We start from the raw sequence: 26,473 nt of genomic DNA, 5'->3' as shown, positions 1-26,473 counted from the left end.
TCAGAGACTTTTTGCAACCGCTATCTTTAACTCCTCTAGCAAACACTGTTCACACCTGCAAGTAAATAACACACAACCAAACAAAGAGAATAATTAGATACAAAAGCGTGGGTTGCCTCCCACGTAGCGCTTCGTTTAACGTTGCTTGGCTCGACGATTGCGCATCTTATCAGACAAGATAAACAACACCAATTTGGCCCACTTCTTGCTCCACATTGTAAGGCTTCAATCTTTGGCCATTCACTTTAAAAATGTCCCCATTGGATGGATTTTTTATTTCGAATGCTCCATGGGGATATACCTTGTGTACCATAAACGGACCCGACCATTTCGATCTCAGTTTTCCAGAGAACAACTTCATCCTTGAATTAAACAATAGTACCATTTGTCCTTCCCAGAATTCCTTCCTTTGGATTCTTCTATCATGCCATTTCTTAGTTTGATCTTTTTAGATTTTTGCATTTTCATATGCTTGGTTCCTAAATTCTTCTAACTCATGGAGTTGAAGGATTCGGGATTCTCCCGCTTTCACAAGATCCAAGTTAAGGAATTTTGAATCCCACAAAGCTTTGTGTTCAAGTTCCAAGGGTAGGTGACATGCCTTACCATATACCAATTGATACGGGGACATACCAATCAGTGTTTTGAAATCCGTTCGATATGCCCAAAGCGCATCATCAAGCTTACTCGCCCAATCCTTGCGAGAAGCATTAACCGTCTTCTCTAGGATTTGTTTCGGCTGCCTATTTGACACTTCAACTTGATCACTTGTTTGCGGGTGGTACTGAGTGGCTATCTGATGTTTTACATTATACTTCAAGAGTAGCTTCTCCATTAGGTGATTTAAGAAATGAGTTCCTTCATCACTTATTAGAGCTCTTGGCACTCCGAACCTGAAAAATATGTTTTCTTTCTGAAACTTGACCACCACTTTTGCATCATTTGTTGGTAGAGAAACTGCTTCTACCCACTTGGATACATAATCCACGGCTACCAGAATATAATTCTTTCCAAATGAAGGTGGAAACGGTCCCATAAAGTTAATACCCCAAACATCAAAGAGTTCAACTTCCAGCATGGGTTTTGCGGCATCTGATTTCTTTTCGAGATGTTTCCCATCCTTTGGCACTTATCGCACTCTTTGATTACTTGTTGAGCATCTTTGAAAAGTGTCGGCCAGTATAAGCCTGACTGGAGGACTTTGGCAGCGGTTCTATCACCACTAAAGTGTCCACCATAGTCAGAATCATGACAAGCTTTCAGAACATCCCTCTGTTCTTCTTCGGGAACACATCTTCTGACCAACCCGTCTACTCCTTTCTTGTACAAGAATGGGTCATCCCATAAGTAAAACCTGCAATCATGCACAAACTTTTTATTACGGTTAGAGTCAAATTCGCTAGGGATCACCCCGCCTACTAGATAGTTTGCGTAGTCTGCGAACCAAGGCATTCCAATAACAACAAGGATGTGTTCGTCAGCAAACTCATCCTTTATTGGACGCTTTTCCTCATTCTCCTCTATGGGGGACATCCGGGAGAGGTGATCTGCCACAGTATTTTCGCATCCTCTTTTGTCACGAATTTCCAAATCAAACTCTTTGAGGAGTAGGATCCATCGCAACAGTCTTGGCTTAGAGTCCTGCTTAGCAAACAAATATTTCAAAGCAGCATGGTCAGTATAAACAATGACTCTCGAACCCAACAGATATTGCCTGAATTTATCAAAGGCATAGACCACAACTAGCAACTCCTTTTCGGTAGTCGCGTAGTTCATCTGTGCAGGGTTCAAAACATGACTAGCATGATATATAACATGCAACAGTTTATCTCTATGTTGCCTAAGAACTGCTCATACTGCAATGTCACTCGTATCACACATGATCTCAAAAGGTAGAGACCAATCTGGGGCAATGACAATAGGTGTCGTCACCAATTTACTTTTTATAGTTTCAAAAGCAACGGCACACTCTTTATCAAAAATGAAAGCCTTGTCTTTAACCAACAGGGTAGTTAAGGGTTTAGCTATTTTGGAAAAATCTCTTATGAACCTGCGGTAGAAACCCGCATGTCCTAAGAAACTTCTTATACCTTTTTCGTTCATAGGAGGGGGTAGCTTATCTATTACCTCAATCTTGGCTTGGTCCACTTCTACCCCTTTGTGAGAGATTTTGTGACCCAAGACTATTCCTTCTCGCACCATGAAGTGACACTTCTCCCAGTTGAGAATCAGATTGGTCTATTAGCATCTTTCTAACACAAGGGAAAGGTTAGTTAAACAATTATCAAAAGAAAAACCAAATACCGAGAAGTCATCCATGAAGACCTTCATATGCTTTTCGAGCATGTCCATAAGAATGGAGGTCATGCATCTTTGAAATGTGGTCAGTGCATTACATAACCCGAATGGCATTCTTCTGTAGGCAAAAATACCATAAGGGCACGTAAAAGATGTCCTCTCTTGATCTTTCGGTGCAACCGCTATCTGATTGTATCCATAGTATCCATCAAGGAAACAATAGTACTCATGACCTTCCAACCTTTCCAACATCTGATCAATGAATGGTAACGGAAAATGATCCTTCCTGGTCGCCAAATTCAACCTCCTGTAGTCGATGCACACATGCCACCCCGTGACCGTCCTTGTAGGGAGTAACTCATTTTTCTCATTCCTTATAATTGTAGTCCCTCCTTTCTTCGGGACCACATGAACAGGACTCACCCAAGAGCTATCGGATATGGGATAAATTAACCTGGCATCTAATAGTTTAACAACCTCTTTCCTAACCACTTCCTTCATTACGGGATTTAGTCTTCTTTGTGGTTGCACCACTGGTTTGTGACCATCCTCCATGAGAATTTTATGCATACACACCGTAGGGCTAACTCCCTTCAAGTCATCTATCGCCCATCCCATTGCACTTTTGTGCTTCTTCAAAACCTTGACAAGCTTGTCTTTTTGAGAAACCTCTAGATTAGAGCTTATAATAGTCGGGAATTTCTTTTTGGGATCTAGAAAAACATACTTGAGATTTTCAGGCAATTGTTTCAGCTCAGCCACTTTCTTGGTCTCATCTTTCTTTTCCTCAACTTGGGGTTCCCTTAAGTTTTCCCATCGGAGTGATCGGGATCCCTTAAAGGGCGGTTGTGTTGTCATCATAGTTAACACTTCCATCTCCTTTTCATCAACTTCTTAGGTGTCTTCAGAGATTGATGTCGCGTCACGCGAAAAACCGGCGGGAAAAGAAGAAACAACAGAGCCGCCACCGTGCGTTATTTATCCCAAAAGAGGGAAAGGAAACGCTCAGAGTAAACCTGGAAAAGACGTGGTCTCGCGACCAAAGAGAATGGGATCGGGAGTCGGTTATGCGAAGGGAAGGTATTAGCACCCCTACGCATCCGTCGTACTCGACGGGATCCACGCACAAAAGGAAGGAAAATGGTTGCTAAAACACTGCTCACAAACATCTATACAGGCTGAAAGAGACACAAGAAAACAGACAAGACTAAAACTGACTCGGCAGGATACCGCCTCCTGGGCCTACTTAGTCTATCAGGCATAGACATCAGAGTCGAAGTAGTTCGGACTGGGGAAACGACACATGCTCGCTAGGATATTGCATCCTATGCATACGTATCTTCTTGGACGAAGAAGAATCAGAGCATTCGTAGCTCGGCTGACACGCACACAAACAAACACACAAAGGCAAACGTGGAGCCTGAATGCCAATCACTGGACTTACATCAGCATCCGAACCAAACACACACAAAGAGGCAAACGTGGAGCCTGAACGCCAATCACTGGACTTACATCAGCATCCGAACCAAACAAAACCACACTGGAACCCAAATGCCACTCGATGGACTTACATCAGCTTCCAAGCACACAACAAGACAAAACAAAGACACAGGCGCCCGGAGAGATCAGCTCATCTCCTGCCTACGTACCTCATCTGGTATGAGGATCAGGGCGACGTAGTTCCCCTACAGAGGGAAAAAGGACTAGCCTAACCAGATAACAGAGGGAGACACAACACTAGGGAGACTACGACTCGAGCCTAGATGTTATCATGCAAATCATCCCTAAGTTAAGGTTTCTAGCTAACTTGCACAGGAAGCAAGCCTATCCTAATCATGACTTGCACAGGAAGCAAGCCACACACACACTTAACTTGCACAGGAAGCAAGTCAAGCACAACCTATCTTGCATAGGAAGCAAGTCTAAACTATCCCTAACTTGCACAGGAAGCAAGTCAAACAAACATACAAGCACAGGTAGCACACACTATACACAAGCAAGGGGCTCAAACAAGGGTTAGGTTTTAGTCGAGGGGTCATATCAACCTCAACAAACAAACCTCTGGAACTGGGTAGTGTTAGCTCTTAACCTTGCCATTGAGGGGCTAAGGTGAAGCAGATGATAGGTGAGTGAAGATAAGACTTCACAGCTCTTATCCCTGGCCTGGGAGAGCTTAAGACAAGAATGTGTGGGTTCAGAAAGTGGGAACCCTTCTACACATTTGATACTGACTCAACTGTACAATTGTACAAGATCTTGGGTTTGTATATGCAATGCATCAACACAGTGGTGTGAGCAAAGCAGATGACACACAGAATAGCAGGGGATAGGTTGCTTATCCCTTGGGTTCTGCCAATTGCCTCTTCACTTAGGAGGACTTTGGATATGTACAGGGACAAGATTTAAACATACACAAACATTGCCTCTTAAGGAGGACTTCAGACAGTTGCCTGGCCAAGTAACAGGCCAGGTCTTCCAGACTACATGAAGATTAGAAATATACCTCAATGCAAATTGCTTATATAAGCAAAGCAAAGCAAAAGTCACAAGGAACTGAGCAACTAAAAGCACCTGGAATAGTCAAGCAGACATTAGTATACAACTTCAAACAAAGCAAAAAAAGAAACAGACATCAAAAGTTAATTAGAGGCAAATGGATGTGCAAGGCACAAGGCTTAGGGCATGTGAGCCAAGCCACCTACAAAACAAACAAGTTAAACAATGATATTCAAGCAAGCTCAATCAAAAAGAATTGGTCTCATTGGTCATTTGTTGGTCAACCTGAAAACATGAGCTCAAAGGTGAGTAACAGGACCACTAGGACAAGCCTAGGGTCAAAAGAGAATGAGAAAGTCAAAACAGCAAATGACAAGTGTCCAAAATTATGTTCAAACAATCAAGAAACAAACCCAATTGGTTTCACATTCATATCAATCATCATCATCATTTCATGAACAAAAGAAGTCAAAGCATGGCAAATGAGAGCTCATAGAAGTCAACAGAAAGACTTGCATCAAAAGTCAACTCAAACACTTCCAAAAATCACCAAATAAATCATGATCAATCCTGACACATAGCATGGTAAGCATGTCAAATTTCATCTCATTTGGACAAGTGGAAGGCAATCAATGAAAATCAGAAAGTCAAAGCAATTTTGGACATGCTCAAAGAAGTCAACCAAACATGCATCAACTTGAAAAATTCATAAATCAGAGATGGTGTATGATAAATGAATGGGACTAAAACCATGGCAAAGCTTAGGATGTCTAGTTATCTCATGTAAAATTTCATGTCCATCTAATAAAGTATGAGGATTTCACAAATGAAATGGCAACATGCATCACATAAGGTCAACATTTTGGTCAAACAGGGGAGAAAATCTCAAACAAATGGAAAATGGCACAAATAATTCCAAGAAAAATCATGTGCAAACTAGACATACAAGAGTAGGTTCATGCAAAAAATCAATCCATTTGGAGGTCAATAGGCATGGTATCAAAAATCAGCAATTTGCACATCCATGGTGTGACACAAGTTGTCACACCCTACTTCAAAAATTCACAACTCTCAAACCACATAAGATAAATTCATGATCTTTACATCAAAGTAAACATGAGTGAGTCTAGTTTATGCTCAAAGAAATTCAAGTCCATTGGATAAGTCATGACCATTTCACAAATGTTTTGGCAAAGTGTACAAAATATGCATACATGTCATAAACCCTAGCATCATTTAAAATTCGATCATCCAAAAAAATCAACAAAAATCATGATAAAAAAGTAGAGATTCAGATGAACACAATGCAAAAATTCCCATGAAATTTGGATTTAAAATGATGATGTTATGAATTTTGCAAGTTTGATGATCAAATGAAATAAAAATAAGAAAAATAAATGGATTAAATTGATTTTAAATGGACCGGATGGCAAAGCTATAATTATGGACTTCATTTAGCAAAACGCAGCGTTTTGCTCACGGCCAGGGAAATGTTCTCATTGGTCATGGGGCGATGATACAGTAACATCATGCACAGAAACAAAACAGCAACAGCCAAACGCGAAAATTCTGGGCAAAGCTAGGGTTCGTTCATGCTACAGTGATGCATTCATCCATTGAAGAACAATTTTCCCAGAATTGGGAAGTGAGCATGGCAATCGATTCGTTTAACTACACACAAACCAAAACCAACCCTAATTTCTATTGAATCGAGCTAACCAACAAGAAATGACCAAGAACATATTTGAACATGAAACTTAAGAATCAAATTTCTCACTCAATACAAGGCCATTTCACACGATTCAAAGATCAACAGAATCAGCATACAAGGATCTATAATAAGCATGGCATGGTTTTGGAAAATGAGAGATTCGAAAGTTTACCAAGGTTGAAGAACAGTTGTGATGCAATGGTTGTTTGGTCGTTTTGAAGTGAAACAGATGCTCTATCAGCTTCCTAAAGTTGAATAGTGAAAGAAGCTTGGCTCAAGGATGTTCGAGATGGCTTAAATCAAGGACTGCCATGGATGAGTGCTTGGAGAAAACAGTAGTGAAATGGTTGTTACAGCTGCGCCTCCATGCTTGCAATGGCTTCCAACATGATTGTGAATGATGGCACAAGCAAGTGTGGCTCGAGCTCTTTGAGGTTTTCTCAAGAAAAATGCCAAAATGCAAAAAAATGGATTTTAGAGAATATGAGTTTTTTCTGTTTAGACCAAGTGGCTGCTAGGGTTTCCAAGTGACAGAAAATGATGAATATATCTGCTGTTTAAGGGTACAAATCAAAGTTCATGAAAAGGTGGGATGGAGTTGGTGAAAAGTGTACTTTTGGCCAATTTTTAAGCAAGTTAGGAATGGCTATATGTACTGCACGAAAATGGGCTTGGTTCATGTCACAAATGCATTTTCAGAACATGTTTGATTGGTAGAATTGGTTAGAAATGATTATCTCACAAATTCACTTTTGTACCACACTTGAAATTAATTCATGCAAGTCCAAAAATGCCATTTTGATCCATAAAGTTTTGGTACATGAAAATTACATTTTTGGAAAGAGGAGGTTAAATGTGACTTGTTGGAAAAAACCTCACCAAATTTGGCCAAATGGTTTGAGAGATATGGCCTTTTGAAGTTCAAGAATTTTTGAAAATGAATTGATCATAACTTGCCAACCATACATGGGAATTGAGTGTTCTTGGACTTTTTGGAAATGGGAGAACAAGATCTTCAACTTTCATGTTGGGCAAAAATTCATTTGAAGCTTGTATCATGATGTAAGTTTGAGGATCAAGACTTTCCATTTTTGGTAAATTTCAGTTACAGGTCAAGTTTCCCTTTTTGGAAATTTCTGATCTGGCTTCAAATTCTTCAATGATGTTGTTTGACATGATACATGAGGCCTATTTGGACATGAATAAGCTCTCTCAAACCAAATCCATCCATCAAAACCATAAAATCAAACACAGTTGACCAAGTTTGACTTTTTAGGGTTTCTGACTGATTGTGCATTGACTGATGACTTCTGAACATCCAATCCTTGACCTAAACACTTCAAATGGATCCCCAAGTCATGTGAACATGTTGGACCAACCTTAAGGCCTTGTCTCCTTGGAAAACACATTTGCTTGCTTGACTGACTGATCTCCTGACCAGTTTGACCTAATTCTTCTGATGACTTGCACTTGGGGCAAAGGGACAATGCAATGCTATGCAATGGACCATATTATGTTATGACCTAATATGAGAATGTATGTACAATGATAGGTGCAAATTTGAGGTGCTACAGCTGCCCCTATTCAATCAGCTGGGAACCCGAATGGATGAGAGCAACGGCTGTCAGACTTTCAGGGTAAACAGGGATTGAATACCAAGAACCGTAGAAATTTGCACTCTGCCGGATATGATACAAGAAGAACCACGTCATTTACTGATGACGCCTGCAATTGACAACTTCAGAAAGGCGAAACCGTTTACCGATGGTTAGAAACTGGTAACTTGATATTTACCGATATCAACTTCGGCAAGACCATTTACCGATGGCTGCTGGGAAACAACTTCTGATGTAAAAGGAAGCAAAACCATTTACCAATGGTGGCTTCAAAGAAACTTGACATTTACCGATATCAACTTCAACTCGACCATTTACCGATGGCTACTGCAACTGGAGATCCGATATTTACCGATATCGAAGAAAGCGGGGCCATTTACCGATGGCGGATAAAACTGGGCATTCAATATTTACCGATATCGAAGCATACGGGGCCATTTACCGATGGCGTCTCCACTTGGGGAAGAACAAAATCTTTGTGGTGTAATCAGACAAAACATTTACTGACGACTTCTGGGATCTTGATTTTATCAACAAGGAAACAAAGCATGACCAGACATTTACCGATGACTGGGATGAGACTCGACGTTTACCGACATCGAAAGATGATGTTTACCGACATCCAGAAACGACCAGGCATTTACCGATGACTGGGGATGAGAAATTTATTGGGAAGAGAAAAACAAATATTCGCAGCCGGAAACCAGACAGGACATTTACCGATGACTCTACTAGGGATCTAGCTGGGGAATTATCAGACATCTTATCGATGTCTGCAGAAAAGACTCGATGTTTACCGACATCGAAAGATGATGTTTACCGACATCAAAAAATGACCAGACATTTACTGATGACTGGGGAGAAAACCCGATGTTTACAGACACCGAAACAATGGTGTTTACCGACACCAAAAATAATGACCAGACATTTACCGATGACTGGGGAGAATACCCGATGTTTACAGACACCGAAACAATGGTGTTTACCGACACCAAACAAAGAAACACACGTGGGTGCTGGCATGACACTTACCGGTATCACAAGAACGTCATCTTAGATATGTCAAGGCAAGGTTGACCACTTGCTGGGGGGTCTCATTGGGGAGAAACAAACTTTCTGTCACCAACGGGTGAGGTAATAAACTTCTGTGGGGATATCAATCCTGAATGCTGTCAAGAGCAACTGTAGCAGACTTGCTGTGCTGATGTTGAATGAAATGATCCGCCTCTGCCGGGGATACGGTCTGGTGAGGTTAACACATGAATGCATATGTTTGAATTTTTCTATGGCGTAATGCTCCATATTGAATGGGAATGCTACGCAGTTTGAGGATGCAATGATCACTAAAAATGCAAAAAATGCAAAAATGATGAAAAACTCCGGCTGGGGAGCCAAAACTGATTGGGTACTCCAACTCCGCGGGGAGACTCTGCAGGGAGAGCAACGACTTCTCACTCATGTTGGAGAATAGCACTGCTGCTGGGGGAAGGTAAACTCCGCTGGGGATATCCTTCAGTCCACAGATAGGATAAATGCTGGAGATAAATTTCAATGAATCTGCCTCACTCGGGAGGAAATCGGCAAATACAGGCCTGCTGGGGATAGGCAATCCTTGGATCTGTTGGGGAATAGAAGGCACTATCCACAGACGTCTCCGCAGGGGAACATAGCTCTGATAGCTTCCATACTTGCTTGGGGAAAATATCTGTTGAGGAAACGTCCTCACAGATGCCAACCTGAAAAACAGCACAACAAAATGCCCCCAGGGGATACATGGACAAGATACGCTCAAGTGTCCTCAACATTCAAAATGATTTTCAAATGTTTCATCATCCTGCAAACTATTGTTTAGCCTTCATGTTCTTATATGCAATGCTTATCAAAAATTCGGACATTTTTGCAAACAAAACAGTAAAAATAAAAACCAAAGAGCTATTTATCTGAATAACGACTTTTATTGATTGAAAATGTGCCTGAAGAGGCAAATACATTGGGGAGCAATTCCTAGAAAGAGGTAATTGCGCACAAAAGGAAAAATCTATCCTAATGGCAACGTGAACACGACATCCACTATTTCCCAATTCTGTTATAACTCACAGATCATCAGTTTTCCTCCCAACTCCTTGCTTTCTGAGAAGAATGACTGGACGGATCACATCTTTCGAGATGGCAGACGACAAAGCTTGATGAAGTACAGACAACTCAGACTGTAATCTTCGCTTTAATCCCTCTTTTGGCTGGATCGCCCTTTCGGGTTTTCAATCCACCGGGATACCCATTTTTGCCTAAGTCGCCCTTGCGGGTTTTCGACTTACCGGGTGTACAAATTCTTTTCATTTTATCCCTAATTTTTGCCCGAACCTTTTCTTTCTGTTTTTTGGTTCGCCGGAATGCCCTTTTTTTGCCTGGACTCTTTTTCTTTTTGTCCAGCGGGTCAATTTACGCGAAGTATTTTTTGACTACATCTGAGTTAACAGGAGACGGAAAGTCTTCACCATCCATAGTTGTAAGCATCAAGGCTCCACCGGAGAATACCTTTTTCACAACATACGGACCTTCATAATTAGGAGTCCACTTGCCCCTGTTATCTGTACCGGGAGGGAGGATCCTCTTCAAAACTAGATCACCGATCTGATAGCTTCGAGGACGCACTTTCTGATCAAAGGCTCGCTTCATCCTTCGCTGATACAACTGTCCATGGCATACAGCTGCTAGCCGTCTCTCCTCGATAAGGCTCAACTCGTTAAACCTCGTTCGAATCCACTCGGCTTCGTCCAGCTTGACATCCAATAAAACTCTCAGAGAAGGAATCTCCACTTCAACAGGTAGGACAGCTTCCATACCATACACAAGGGAGTAAGGGGTTGCCCCGGTCGACGTACGTACTGAGGTACGGTACCCATGCAAAGCGAAAGGCAGCATCTCATGCCAATCCTTGTACGTAACGACCATCTTCTGCACAATCTTCTTGATATTCTTGTTCGCCGCTTCTACAGCACCATTCATCTTCGGTCTGTAAGGAGAAGAATTGTGATGTTCAATCTTGAAATCTTTACAAAGCTCTTTCATCATCTTGTTATTGAGATTCGAACCATTGTCAGTGATGATTCTCTCCGGAACTCCATAACGACAGATGATTTCCTTCTTGATGAATCGGGTAACCACTTGTTTGGTAACGTTAGCATAGGAAGCTGCTTCCACCCACTTGGTGAAATAGTCAATCGCTACTAAAATGAAGCGATGTCCATTCGAAGCAGTAGGCTCAATCTTCCCAATCATATCAATGCCCCACATGGCAAACGGCCAAGGCGAATTCATGACATTCAGAGGGCTTGGTGGTACATGCACCTTATCAGCATAAATTTGACACTTATGGCACTTCCGAGCATACTTGAAACAATCGGATTCCATAGTCATCCAGTAATAACCCGCTCTCAACAATTTCTTAGCCATTGCATGTCCGCCGGCATGAGTACCGAAGGAACCTTCATGAACTTCTTGCATTAACATGTCTGCCTCGGGTCTGTCCACGCATCTGAGCAAGACCATGTCAAAGTTTCTCTTATACAACATATCATCCTGATTCAAATAGAAGCTTCCAGCTAGCCTTCTCAGGGTTTTCTTGTCATTCTTCGACGCACCTTCAGGATACTCCTGAGTCTTGAGGAAGTTCTTGATGTCATAATACCACGGCTTCTCATCAATCACAACAGACTCGGCTGCAAACACATACGCAGGCCTCTCAAGTCGATTCACCGCAACATGTGGCACATGATTCCACCAATGAACTTTGATCATTGACGACAAAGTAGCCAAGGCATCAGCCATTTGATTCTCATCCCGGGGGACATGATACAACTTCACCTTCTTGAAGAACGTCAGTATTCTTCTGGTGTAATCTCTATACGGAATCAAATGCGGCTGATTCGTATTCCAATCTCCATTGACTTGATTGACCACTAGAGCGGAATCTCCATAAATGTCAAGAGTTTTGATCCTCAGATCAATGGCTTCTTCTATCCCCATGATACAAGCCTCATACTCAGCTTCGTTGTTGGTGACGTCAAACGTCAATCTGGCAGAAAAAGGTATATGAGCACCTTTAGGATTGATCAATACTGCACCCACACCGTTACCATTCATATTCACAGCCCCATCAAACATCAGTGTCCATTTGTCATCCGGATCCGGTCCTTCCTCGACAAGAGGCTCTTCGCAATCTTTCATCTTAAGATACATGATGTCTTCATCAGGGAATTCAAACATCATAGGCTGATAATCTTCAATCGGTTGCTCGGCGAGGTAGTCTGACAGAATACTACCTTTGATGGCCTTTTGTGACGTGTACTGAATATCATATTCTGTTAGAATCATCTGCCAACGAGCAACGCGTCCGGTGAGAGCCGGTTTCTCAAAGATGTACTTCACTGGATCCATCTTAGAAATCAATAAGGTAGTATGGTTCAACATATACTGCCTCAGTCGGCGAGCAGCCCAGGCCAAAGCACAACAAGTTTTCTCGAGCAGTGAATATCTTGTTTCACAGTCGGTAAACTTTTTGCTAAGGTAGTATATGGCATGCTCTTTTCGACCAGACTCGTCATGCTGTCCCAATACACACCCCATCGAGTTCTCAGTCACTGACAGGTACATTATCAGAGGTCTCCCTGGAACTGGAGGTATAAGGATTGGAGGTTTCTGTAAATACTCCTTAATCTTGTCAAAAGCCTTCTGACAATCATCATTCCACTTGATCGCCTGATTCTTTCTGAGCAGTTTGAAAATTGGTTCACATGTGGCAGTTAGGTGAGATATGAACCTTGCAATGTAGTTCAACCTCCCTAAAAACCCACGGACTTGCTTCTCCGTTTTCGGTTCAGGCATCTCTTGAATAGCTTTGACTTTCGCTGGATCAACCTCAATCCCTTTCTCACTGACAATGAAGCCTAAAAGCTTCCCTGATCTCACCCCAAACGTACACTTGTTCGGATTCAACCTCAGCTTGAACTTTCTCAACCGATCAAACAGCTTCTGCAAATTAACCAAGTGCTCCTCTTCTGTCTGCGACTTCGCGATCATATCATCTACGTACACTTCAATTTCTTTGTGCATCATGTCATGAAAAAGAGTCGTCATTGCCCTCTGATAGGTAGCACCAGCATTCTTTAGCCCAAATGGCATCACCTTATAGCAGAACGTGCCCCAAGGTGTAATGAATGTCGTCTTTTCCATGTCCTCTGGCGCCATCTTGATCTGATTATATCCAGAGAAACCATCCATGAAAGAGAATACCGAGGATTGAGCCGTATTATCAACCAATACATCAATGTGAGGTAATGGGAAATCATCTTTCGGACTCGCTCTATTCAAATCCCGGTAATCGACACACATTCTGACTTTACCATCCTTCTTCGGCACAGGAACGATGTTGGCCACCCATGGGGGATAACTCGTAACAGCCAAAAAACCCGCATCCCACTGCTTCTGAACCTCTTCCTTGATCTTAGTTTCCATGTCAGGACTCGTTCTACGAAGCTTCTGCTTGACCGAAGGACATCCTTCTCTAAGAGGTAATCGATGCACCACAATGTCTGTATCCAAACCAGGCATATCTTGATATGACCAGGCGAATATCTCCACATATTCTCTCAGCATCTCAATCAGCCTCCTCTTGACAGAGTCCTCTAAAGCAGCCCCAATCTTGATTTCTCTTTTGGCGTCCTCAGTACCCAAATTAACAACCTCCAACTCCTCCTGATGAGGTTGGATGACCCTTTCCTCCTGCTTCAGCAATCTGACCAATTCTGCAGGAAGTTCACAGTCTTCCTCACTCTCCTCTTCAGCTTGGTAGATGGGATTGTCGAAATCATACTGAGCCATAACAGAACTGTTCATAGTGAATGCCATAAGATCGCTTCTGCATGTTTAATGCTTTGTTTTAGAAAAAGAGTTCAATAAAGTCACAAAAAACAAAAACATTGCCATTTTTATTGTTTTTGAAAAAAGATGAAAACAAAAAATAGAAAGACAGGGATCACAAAGTTTGATTGCAAAAAATGTCCTTCATTAATGATAATCATTAAAACATGATGAGGCCCTACAATGAATCACTACGCCTTGGGCAGATCGTAGGATTTTCATGCAAAATGAAAAAACAACAGAAAATTACTCTGTCAGAAGAGTAACTTGAACCACTTCTTCAGCCGTCCAGTTGTTGATAGACCCCCCTGGTGCACACGGGCGAACCCAGTTGTCCAAATCACAATCACTGTCACAGTCTTCACTACCGGTTGCAGAGACGTCGCCATGATTCATCAGCCCAGCGCTGGTAAAGGTACTCGGACCCGCTTGACCATTCTGCTCTGCTTGGAGAGGCTCATAACCAACGCCAAATTTGTCTTCTTTGACAGGCAAATCCACCATCTTGCCCCAGCCTTCAGCTTTGCCAGAATCAACAACCTCCTTAGCCTGCTTGTAAGAAGTAATTGAAGCACCTGGCTTCCTCTGCTCAGCGTACGCCACTTTCTCAAGAGCCACAGTCTCAAACGCCTGGCATAAGGTTTCGTGGATCTCGCCATCCACCTCAACATATTTGAACGAGGATAGATGACTCACCAGAATCTCTTCTTCACCGCACACAGTCACAATCTGACCGTTCCAGACATACTTGAGTTTTTGATGGAGAGTCGACGAGACTGCCCCTGCTGCATGAATCCATGGACGCCCCAATAAACAACTATAGGCGGGCTGGATGTCCATAACATAGAAGATGATATCGAATACCTCAGGACCTATCTTCACAGGCAAGGTAACTTCCCCACACACAGAACGTTTGGATCCGTCGAAAGCACGAACGATCAGGTCACTGGGAGTAAGCACAAACCCTTCCACATCAATCTTCTTCAGAATCTGCTTAGGCAGCACATTCAGCGACGACCCGGTGTCTACCAATACGTGAGACAACACTGCCCCCTTGCACTCCATGGTGATGTGCAAGGCTTTGTTATGGTTTCGCCCTTCAGGCGGTAAGTCCAGGTTGGTGAATCCTACACCATGCCTGGTGCTCACATTGGCCATCACGCCCTCCAGTTGATTGACAGAAATCTCCTGAGGCACGTAAGCCAGATTCAACATCTTCAGCAAGGCATTACGGTGTGCCTCAGAGCACAACAACAGTGAAAGTATAGAAATCTTGGACGGAGTTTGATTCAACTGATCTACAATCTTGTAGTCACTCTTCTTGATTATCTTCATAAACTCCTCCACGTCCTTCTCAAATGTCCCCTCGGGCGCTTCCTTCTGGACAGGTTCTTCCTCAACCACAGCTTGCTTACCCTTTGCTTTGGCGAGAGCCTCAGCATTATTGTCCCTCAAAGGCTGCGGTGCGAACAGACGACCGCTTCTGGTAAAACCTCCTGGACCCCCTACATTATCCACAGCCGGACCAACAGTTGCAGGAACTCTATTCGGTAAACCAATTGTCACTGGAGTTTGATTCACTGGTCTCGTCTGACTTTCAGCCCTTCTGTTACTGCGGTGAGCATTATCATACTTCCACGGCACGGCTCTACTATTCTCAACAGCCCTTCTTCCAGACGCGGCGATAGTAGTTGGAGCACTGATGGTTACAGGCACGGAAATGGTAACTGGGGTACCATTTGTTGCAGGTGCACTAACGACCCTTTGTCCACGTCCTTCAGACGGTTTAAAGTAAATGGTGATAGTTGACACTGTTCCACGATCTTTTACAGCCCTACTGAATTGCAAACAACCCTCATCCATCATACCCTGGATACCGGCCCTTAACTGGTCGCAACCATTCTCAGATTCTGCACAGCCCAAACAATCCTCATCACAGCCCGAGTAGACACCCCCATTCAGCAGACGGCCCTTCACAACTAGCAGAGAAGTCTGAACATCATCAACATTAACAACCAGATCTTCAGCTTCTTTCCCCTCAATATTGTTCACTCTATGCCCACCATGCTGAGGCATAGGGTTGTTTACGACGTTAGGCACTGGAGCGAAGTTGATCGCCTTGGCATCGATCAAATCTTGGACCTTGTGCTGGAGAGCCCGACACTTCTCAGTATGATGCCCTGGTGCCCCAGAGTGAAAGTCACAACGGACGTTGGCGTCGTACCCAGGAGGCAATACTGTAGGCGGAGCCATTGTACGCAACTCAACCATCCCCAACCTGAGTAGTTCGGGCAGCAGTTCGGCGTACGACATGGGTAGCGAATCAAAACGTCGATCAGGCATCCTTTGTCTGGGCTGATACGGACGTTGTTGTTGTTGTTGTTGCGGTTGTTGAACTCTTTGTTGTTGTTGTTGACGAGGTTGAGGTGCCGGAATGGTCACTGCAGCAACCTGACAGCGTTGACTTCTGTTCTGATCTCTGCGGTATTGAACAGCATTAGTTTCACCCTCTCTTCGACGAGGTGCCCCAGCAAACGGCTTCTTAGAAGAAGAGGAACCAGCATCTTGGATCTTCCCAGTTTTAATCAAGCTCTCAGTCCTCTCTCCACAAATGACAACATCAGAAAAACTACCGAATGGGCAGCTCCCCATCCGGTCCATAAACACACCCTGAAGAGTGCCGATAAACATATCTGTCAACTCCCTCTCCAGCATAGGGGGTTGAACTCTAGCAGCCAGTTCACGCCACCTCTGGGCGTACTCCTTGAAGCTCTCTCCGGATTTCTGACATAGACTCTGCAGCTGAGTCCGGCTAGGCGCCATGTCCATGTTATGTTTATATTGCCTCAAGAAGGCCTCACCCAGATCCCTCCAGCATCGGATCGAATCTCTCTTTAATTCCATGTACCAGTCCAAAGAAGCCCCAGATAGACTATCTTGGAAAAAATACATCCACATCTTTTCATCATCGGTATACGCAGAGATTTTTCGATAATAAGCCTGCACATGGGTGCGAGGGCAAGAAGTACCGTTGTATTTATCGAAGGACGGTGCTTTGAACTTGTAAGGGATTCTCAAACCTTCCACCAACCCCATATTGGTAACATCAAAACCGAGAGAATTCTGACATTCCATAGCTCTAATTTTCTCAGCAAGGGCATCAACTTTACGATCCCTCTCATCAACCCTTCCCAGAACGTCTTCGTCTTCACTGAGCAGAGTGAACATATCCTCTTGTCTGTCAACAATCGGAACAGGATTACGGGCCGGGGCACGGACTGCTCTGGCATTAGCGGCATCTGGAGCAATAGGTTGACCGTTGATTCGAATACCCCCCAACTCATCACCTACAGCATAGTTGTTGATGGGTACAGCAGCAGCAACATTGTTATCATTGACCGGGCCTCCCTCTGGCGGAGCATGGTTGACCGGTGGAATTGCAGCCTCTTGTCTCTGAACCATGGCTCGAAGTTCTTCTTGACCTTGTGCAACCCCTTGCATCATATTCATAAACTGGGCCATGTTAGCCTTCATCTCAGCCAACTCAGCTTGAACTTGATCCATACCTCTCTGTTGATTCAGTCTTGTTGAGTAGCGGTGCGGACGTTGATCAGCTATCCTGCCTGAACAGGAACCAAGAGTGAGAAGTCACGACCAAGAACACCTGTTATGCAAAATGATATGAGTATGGTGCTAATGATGCGTATGATGCACATGATATGTTCATTCCTCAGGCATTCAAAGAGCCTGAGTCATCCTCAAAAGATGGCAACCTGCAGCAAGAACAACATAGAAGCACAGAAACAACATACACAAGAGTGATGAGTACAAGGTGAAACCAACAACCTCATCTATATGAGTAACAGGATCATACAACAAAGTCGACAAAGAAAATCCAAACAATCGGAGTACAACAATGAATCCCATCCAACAAGCCTGGAGGTGATTCTCAACATACATATCAAAGATACAAGCTAAGACAAACGGCCTCCCGGAATGAGAGTCTTCAAGTACTGACACTGGTCTATCAACAGGTCACATTCTGAACATTCTGGCAAAAGAGTGATCTTCTCCTTCAGTTGTCGTCTAAGCTCTACCACTTCTCCTCCAAGGTGGTTCTCTGATGCCTGTCTCAAGTCTACTTCCTTCTTCAACTGGATGTCTTTATCTCTGAGTTGCTTCTCCAAGTCTCTGATCTTCTTCTGATAGCTGGCCTCAACCCTCTGCAACCTCAAGCACTCCCGGTGTTCTGCATCTAACATGCTCTCCACCTCCTCGTAGGATCTCTTCTTGCTTCTCAGTCTGCTAGCATCTTCTTCTCGCACTCCTCTGAGTTGATGAGCCAAATTCAACCTATCAGCTTTGGCCTTGTACAGCTCCATCTGGGTATCTTGCTCCTTCTCTCTCAAACGGCGATTCTCCATCAGGGCTTGCTTGTAGTGCTCCGCAGGCACACTCTCAGCAAGGATCAAAGGTGGTTGCTCCTGCAACGGCTCCATCCTATCGTAGGGTAACAACAAAGTTTCTACTCTCTTCTTGACCCAATCAGTGTAATCAGGCATAGCAACGGCAAACTTCTTCCCTAAGACAGACCCATCCTTCATGCCAATAGACTTCCAAGCTCTTCCTATCTGCTCCAATCTGGCCGGGTCATTCTGCTTCTCAAAATACACACTTTCTGCTACCTCAGCCTCAAGTGGTCTTCCCTTCATCACAAACCCCAACTGGCGAAGAGAAAGAACCGGGTTGTAATTGATGCAACCCCTAGTCCCTATGAGTGGCACATTACGGAATCCTCCACAACTCATAATGACGTTACGCACATCCATCTGGTAAGATTGCCATCTGATATCATAGGAAGTAAGAGACATAACCCTCTGAGTCCATTTATGCGTGCTCTGAGCATCCACAAAAGGTCCACTGACTGGCAGGAGAGACAAGAACCATCTGAGCAAAAGCGGGAGACAACACCTGATAGCCCCACCCTTACCATGCCTACTGTGAATAGCATAGTAAGTGTCAGCCAACAGAGTAGGAACTGGATTTCCTCCAATGAAAATACTGACTGCAGCATAGTCAACAAAATTGGGCATACTCGGAAACAAGACGATCCCATAGATCATGACGACCAACTGAGCATGAAAGGCTTCCCAACTTCCCTTCTCTGCTTCTTCTCTAGCTACCCTCAACAGAAACTTCAAAGGCAAACCTACAACATCCCCACTGGACTTCCAACTATCACTGACTTCCTTGATACCCAAATGGAGAGCTCTGGCAACAACTCTGAAATCAACCTCCTTGGGCACATCCAAGAAAGGAACCTGATACCGGACCGGGACACTCAGCAGAATGGAGTACTCCTCAAGAGTAGGTGCCAACTGATAATCTTGAAAGGTGAAACAATGAAGCTCTGGGTCGTAGAACTGTAGAAGAGTCTGCAACGGCACCGGATCGACTACCATCTTCAACAGTGTCAGAATATCTCCATACTGGTCAACAAACCCCTTCTGGTTACCACTGGTCATAAGGTTGCTCAACTCAATCAGAGACGTCAAAGGTTCACGGTGAAAGCTGTAGGAACAAGTCTTCCGCTTCAACTCTGGGACTGTTGCCATCTCTATCAGTGAACAAGCTCTGGAATGTACCTGAGAAATGATATGCATGCAGGGATTAGTTTTTTTTTGTTTTTTTTTTCTTTTCTTTTCTTTTTTTTTTGTATCCTTTTTTATTGCGTTTCTTTTGAAAAATAAATATGCTATGATGCAAATGATGCAGACTGGACTGGTTGGCTGTGTCTCTCGGAACACAGGATCAAAGCTTCGGCTTGAACTCGGAACCACAAATTCATCTGAAACCCAAAGTCATCTGAGACCCCAAAATTCTGAACCAATAGTCACCAACAGGATCACAAGTCACCAACAAGTCACCAACAAGTCACCAACTGTACCTGTAATAATGATCATTCCCTCCCCACTCACGGGTGTCGTCTAGGCCAGGGTAAGGTCGAGAGAAACGCAGCATAAATAACCTTTCGCAGAACATCATCATATACACACCCGAAGTATGTAACGATAATGTCCCACCAGGGTCTGAACTGCTCGTGATATCAATGTTCCGCTAAGTGGCGCAATACCACCCGCTTCCCATGAATCACTCTATTCCTAAGTATCCTAGATTTCACTCATAGCCTGGGTATTGGGCCTTTTACCTCATGTAACTCCCATCCCAACAGAGAGAAACAGACAACCAGCCAGGTGAACAGATGAATAAATGCAAACATTAATGCAAACAATAAATGCAAACGATAAATGCACATATATACAAATGAATGCAATAAATAACAGCAAAAGCAACCAAACCCTATCCTAGAGAGCGCTAGGAGAGACTTGCTTAGGGAAGATGGACCAGCACAGGTCAACTTCTCTATTATCCCCAGCAGAGTCGCCAGCTGTCGCGTCACGCGAAAAACCGGCGGGAAAAGAAGAAACAACAGAGCCGCCACCGTGCGTTATTTATCCCAAAAGAGGGAAAGGAAACGCTCAGAGTAAACCTGGAAAAGACGTGGTCTCGTGACCAAAGAGAATGGGATCGGGAGTCGGTTATGCGAAGGGAAGGTATTAGCACCCCTACGCATCCGTCGTACTCGACGGGATCCACGCACAAAAGGAAGGAAAATGGTTGCTAAAACACTGCTCACAAACATCTATACAGGCTGAAAGAGACACAAGAAAACAGACAAGACTAAAACTGACTCGGCAGGATACCGCCTCCTGGGCCTACTTAGTCTATCAGGCATAGACATCAGAGTCGAAGTAGTTCGGACTGGGGAAACGACACATGCTCGCTAGGATATTGCATCCTATGCATACGTATCTTCTTGGACGAAGAAGAATCAGAGCATTCGTAGCTCGGCTGACACGCACACAAACAAACACACAAAGGCAAACGTGGAGCCTGAATGCCAATCACTGGACTTACATCAGCATCCGAACCAAACACACACAAAGAGGCAAACGTGGAGCCTGAACGCCAATCACTGGACTTACATCAGCATCTGAACCAAACAAAACCACACTGGAACCCAAATGCCACTCGATGGACTTACATCAGCTTCCAAGCACACAACAAGACAAAACAAAGACACAGGCGCCCGGAGAGATCAGCTCATCTCCTGCCTACGTACCTCATCTGGTATGAGGATCAGGGCGACGTAGTTCCCCTACAGAGGGAAAAAGGACTAGCCTAACCAGATAACAGAGGGAGACACAACACTAGGGAGACTACGACTCGAGCCTAGATGTTATCATGCAAATCATCCCTAAGTTAAGGTTTCTAGCTAACTTGCACAGGAAGCAAGCCTATCCTAATCATGACTTGCACAGGAAGCAAGCCACACACACACTTAACTTGCACAGGAAGCAAGTCAAGCACAACCTATCTTGCACAGGAAGCAAGTCTAAACTATCCCTAACTTGCACAGGAAGCAAGTCAAACAAACATACAAGCACAAGTAGCACACACTATACACAAGCAAGGGGCTCAAACAAGGGTTAGGTTTTAGTCGAGGGGTCATATCAAACTCAACAAACAAACCTCTGGAACTGGGTAGTGTTAGCTCTTAACCTTGCCATTGAGGGGCTAAGGTGAAGCAGATGATAGGTGAGTGAAGATAAGACTTCACAGCTCTTATCCCTGGCCTGGGAGAGCTTAAGACAAGAATGTGTGGGTTCAGAAAGTGGGAACCCTTCTACACATTTGATACTGACTCAACTGTACAATTGTACAAGATCTTGGGTTTGTATATGCAATGCATCAACACAGTGGTGTGAGCAAAGCAGATGACACACAGAATAGCAGGGGATAGGTTGCTTATCCCTTGGGTTCTGCCAATTGCCTCTTCACTTAGGAGGACTTTGGATATGTACAGGGACAAGATTTAAACATACACAAACATTGCCTCTTAAGGAGGACTTCAGACAGTTGCCTGGCCAAGTAACAGGCCAGGTCTTCCAGACTACATGAAGATTAGAAATATACCTCAATGCAAATTGCTTATATAAGCAAAGCAAAGCAAAAGTTCACAAGGAACTGAGCAACTAAAAGCACCTGGAATAGTCAAGCAGACATTAGTATACAACTTCAAACAAAGCAAAAAAAGAAACAGACATCAACAGTTAATTAGAGGCAAATGGATGTGCAAGGCACAAGGCTTAGGGCATGTGAGCCAAGCCACCTACAAAACAAACAAGTTAAACAATGATATTCAAGCAAGCTCAATCAAAAAGAATTGGTCTCATTGGTCATTTGTTGGTCAACCTGAAAACATGAGCTCAAAGGTGAGTAACAGGACCACTAGGACAAGCCTAGGGTCAAAAGAGAATGAGAAAGTCAAAACAGCAAATGACAAGTGTCCAAAATCATGTTCAAACAATCAAGAAACAAACCCAATTGGTTTCACATTCATATCAATCATCATCATCATTTCATGAACAAAAGAAGTCAAAGCATGGCAAATGAGAGCTCATAGAAGTCAACAGAAAGACTTGCATCAAAAGTCAACTCAAACACTTCCAAAAATCACCAAATAAATCATGATCAATCCTGACACATATCATGGTAAGCATGTCAAATTTCATCTCATTTGGACAAGTGGAAGGCAATCAATGAAAATCAGAAAGTCAAAGCAATTTTGGACATGCTCAAAGAAGTCAACCAAACATGCATCAACTTGCAAAATTCATAAATCAGAGATGGTGTATGATAAATGAATGGGACTAAAACCATGGCAAAGCTTAGGATGTCTAGTTATCTCATGTAAAATTTCATGTCCATCTAATAAAGTATGAGGATTTCACAAATGAAATGGCAACATGCATCACATAAGGTCAACATTTTGGTCAAACAGGGGAGAAAATCTCAAACAAATGGAAAATGGCACAAATAATTCCAAGAAAAATCATGTGCAAACTAGACATACAAGAGTAGGTTCATGCAAAAAATCAATCCATTTGGAGGTCAATAGGCATGGTATCAAAAATCAGCAATTTGCACATCCATGGTGTGACACAAGTTGTCACACCCTACTTCAAAAATTCACAACTCTCAAACCACATAAGATAAATTCATGATCTTTATATCAAAGTAAACATGAGTGAGTCTAGTTTATGCTCAAAAATATTCAAGTCCATTGGATAAGTCATGACCATTTCACAAATGTTTTGGCAAAGTGTACAAAATATGCATACATGTCATAAACCCTAGCATCATTTAAAATTCGATCATCCAAAAAAATCAACAAAAATCATGATAAAAAAGTAGAGATTCAGATGAACACAATGCAAAAATTCCCATGAAATTTGGATTTAAAATGATGATGTTATGAATTTTGCAAGTTTGATGATCAAATGAAATAAAAATAAGAAAAATAAATGGATTAAATTGATTTTAAATGGACCGGATGGCAAAGCTGTAATTATGGACTTCATTTAGCAAAACGCAGCGTTTTGCTCACGGCCAGGGAAATGTTCTCATTGGTCATGGGGCGATGGTACAGTAACATCATGCACAGAAACAAAACAGCAACAGCCAAACGCGAAAATTCTGGGCAAAGCTAGGGTTCATTCATGCTACAGTGATGCATTCATCCATTGAAGAACAATTTTCCCAGAATTGGGAAGTGAGCATGGCAATCGATTCGTTTAACTACACACAAACCAAAACCAACCCTAATTTCTATTGAATCGAGCTAACCAACAAGAAATGACCAAGAACATATTTGAACATGAAACTTAAGAATCAAATTTCTCACTCAATACAAGGCCATTTCACACGATTCAAAGATCAACAGAATCAGCATACAAGGATCTATAATAAGCATGGCATGGTTTTGGAAAATGAGAGATTCGAAAGTTTACCAAGGTTGAAGAACAGTTGTGATGCAATGGTTGTTTGGTCGTTTTGAAGTGAAACAGATGCTCTATCAGCTTCCTAAAGTTGAATAGTGAAAGAAGCTTGGCTCAAGGATGTTCGAGATGGCTTAAATCAAGGACTGCCATGGATGAGTGCTTGGAGAAAACAGTAGTGAAATGGTTGTTACAGTTGCGCCTCCATGCTTGCAATGGCTTCCAACATGATTGTGAATGATGGCACAAGCAAGTGTGGCTCGAGCTCTTTGAGGTTTTCTCAAGAAAAATGCCAAAATGCAAAAAAATGGATTTTAGAGAATATGAGTTTTTTCTGTTTAGACCAAGTGGCTGCTAGGGTTTCCAAGTGACAGAAAATGATGAATATATCTGCTGTTTAAGGGTACAAATCAAAGTTCATGAAAAGGTGGGATGGAGTTGGTGAAAAGTGTACTTTTGGCCAATTTTTAAGCAAGTTAGGAATGGCTATATGTACTGCACGAAAATGGGCTTGGTTCATGTCACAAATGCATTTTCAGAACATGTTTGATTGGTAGAATTGGTTAGAAATGATTATCTCACAAATTCACTTTTGTACCACACTTGAAATTAATTCATGCAAGTCCAAAAATGCCATTTTGATCCATAAAGTTTTGGTACATGAAAATTACATTTTTGGAAAGAGGAGGTTAAATGTGACTTGTTGGAAAAAACCTCACCAAATTTGGCCAAATGGTTTGAGAGATATGGCCTTTTGAAGTTCAAGAATTTTTGAAAATGAATTGATCATAACTTGCCAACCATACATGGGAATTGAGTGTTCTTGGACTTTTTGGAAATGGGAGAACAAGATCTTCAACTTTCATGTTGGTCAAAAATTCATTTGAAGCTTGTATCATGATGTAAGTTTGAGGATCAAGACTTTCCATTTTTGGTAAATTTCAGTTACAGGTCAAGTTTCCCTTTTTGGAAATTTCTGATCTGGCTTCAAATTCTTCAATGATGTTGTTTGACATGATACATGAGGCCTATTTGGACATGAATAAGCTCTCTCAAACCAAATCCATCCATCAAAACCATAAAATCAAACACAGTTGACCAAGTTTGACTTTTTAGGGTTTCTGACTGATTGTGCATTGACTGATGACTTCTGAACATCCAATCCTTGACCTAAACACTTCAAATGGATCCCCAAGTCATGTGAACATGTTGGACCAACCTTAAGGCCTTGTCTCCTTGGAAAACACATTTGCTTGCTTGACTGACTGATCTCCTGACCAGTTTGACCTAATTCTTCTGATGACTTGCACTTGGGGCAAAGGGACAATGCAATGCTATGCAATGGACCATATTATGTTATGACCTAATATGAGAATGTATGTACAATGATAGGTGCAAATTTGAGGTGCTACAATTGATAGACTTAGAACTCTCTCCAAGGGCAATTTTTGTTCACTTAGAGGATTTTCTTTCAGAACCATTTGATCAATCACCTCTATGTGTTGACTGGTGGCCATATCATCTTTGTATTTCATGGTGTTACGCACATCAATTTTTAACTCTTCGTCATAAACTTTTAGAGTCATGGTGCCCTCTTCTATATCTATCAAACATCTCCCGGTCTCTAAAAAGGGTCTACCAAGAATGAGCGGTATCTCTTCATCTTCTGGCATTTCTAAGATCACAAAGTCTACCAAAAATACAAACTTATCAATCTTCACAAGAACATCTTCCACCACTCCATAAGGTCTCTTCACAGAGTGGTCAGCAAATTGAAGTGTCATTCTGGTATCTTGCACTTTTCCAATCCCCAACCTCTTGTAAATGGATAACGACATGAGACTCACACTTGCCCCCGAGTCTATAAGGGCCTTTTTGAAAGATCTATCCCCGATAGTGCAAGGGATAGTTACTGAGCCTCGATCTTTTTTCTTTACTGGAATCTTCATACCTTGCAAAACAGCACTACAAGTTTCGGTTAGTACAATAGAGTCAGTTTCAGTGCTCCTCCTTTTTGAAATAATATCCTTCATGAATTTAGCATAAGAGGGCATTTGCTCAAGTGCCTCCAAGAACGGAATGTTAGTCTCAAGCTTTTTGAACATCTCCAAGAATTTCTCGAAGTTTTTCTCGTGTTGCTCTTTCTTCTTATTTCTTGTGGGGAAAGGGAGTTTGACAACCAGCTTTGATTTACTAACTTTTTCTTTAACCACTAGTTTAGGTATCGTCACCTCTTCACTAACAACCTCATTTTCTTTTATCTCCAAATCAACTTCAAGCAATTGGTCTTCTTGGTCATCATCTTTTTCAGGGACTTCTTTTGCTTTACCACTCCTTGTGGTTACCGCACTCACATTATTATGCTCTCGTGGATTTGTAACTGTAGCACTCGATAATGCACCTGGTGTTTGCGAACCCGCGAGTTGTTGAGCAATCTGACTCATTTGCACTTCCAGATTTTTTATTGAAGCGCCAGTGTTTCTCAGATTACTTCTAGCCTCCTCTTGAAATTGTGAACTTTGAGCTGCCAT

The 26,473-nt window shown here is 42.6% G+C and overlaps 1 protein-coding gene across 1 annotated transcript; it reads right to left on the bottom strand.

Moving 5' to 3' along the window:
• LOC127104422 (uncharacterized) lies at positions 1–26,473 on the bottom strand. The gene is made up of 6 exons (XM_051041605.1): positions 25,894–26,473; positions 25,436–25,632; positions 1,445–1,641; positions 1,150–1,354; positions 624–796; positions 1–55 (listed from the first exon to the last, which is right to left on the bottom strand). The coding sequence occupies exons 1-6, from the start codon at positions 26,471–26,473 to the stop codon at positions 1–3; spliced, it is 1,407 nt and encodes a 468-aa protein (XP_050897562.1).

The sequence above is a fragment of the Lathyrus oleraceus genome, chromosome 7 (assembly GCF_024323335.1).
Source record: "Lathyrus oleraceus cultivar Zhongwan6 chromosome 7, CAAS_Psat_ZW6_1.0, whole genome shotgun sequence".
Taxonomy (NCBI): domain Eukaryota; kingdom Viridiplantae; phylum Streptophyta; class Magnoliopsida; order Fabales; family Fabaceae; genus Lathyrus; species Lathyrus oleraceus.
This window is presented reverse-complemented; position numbering and strand designations above follow the sequence as displayed.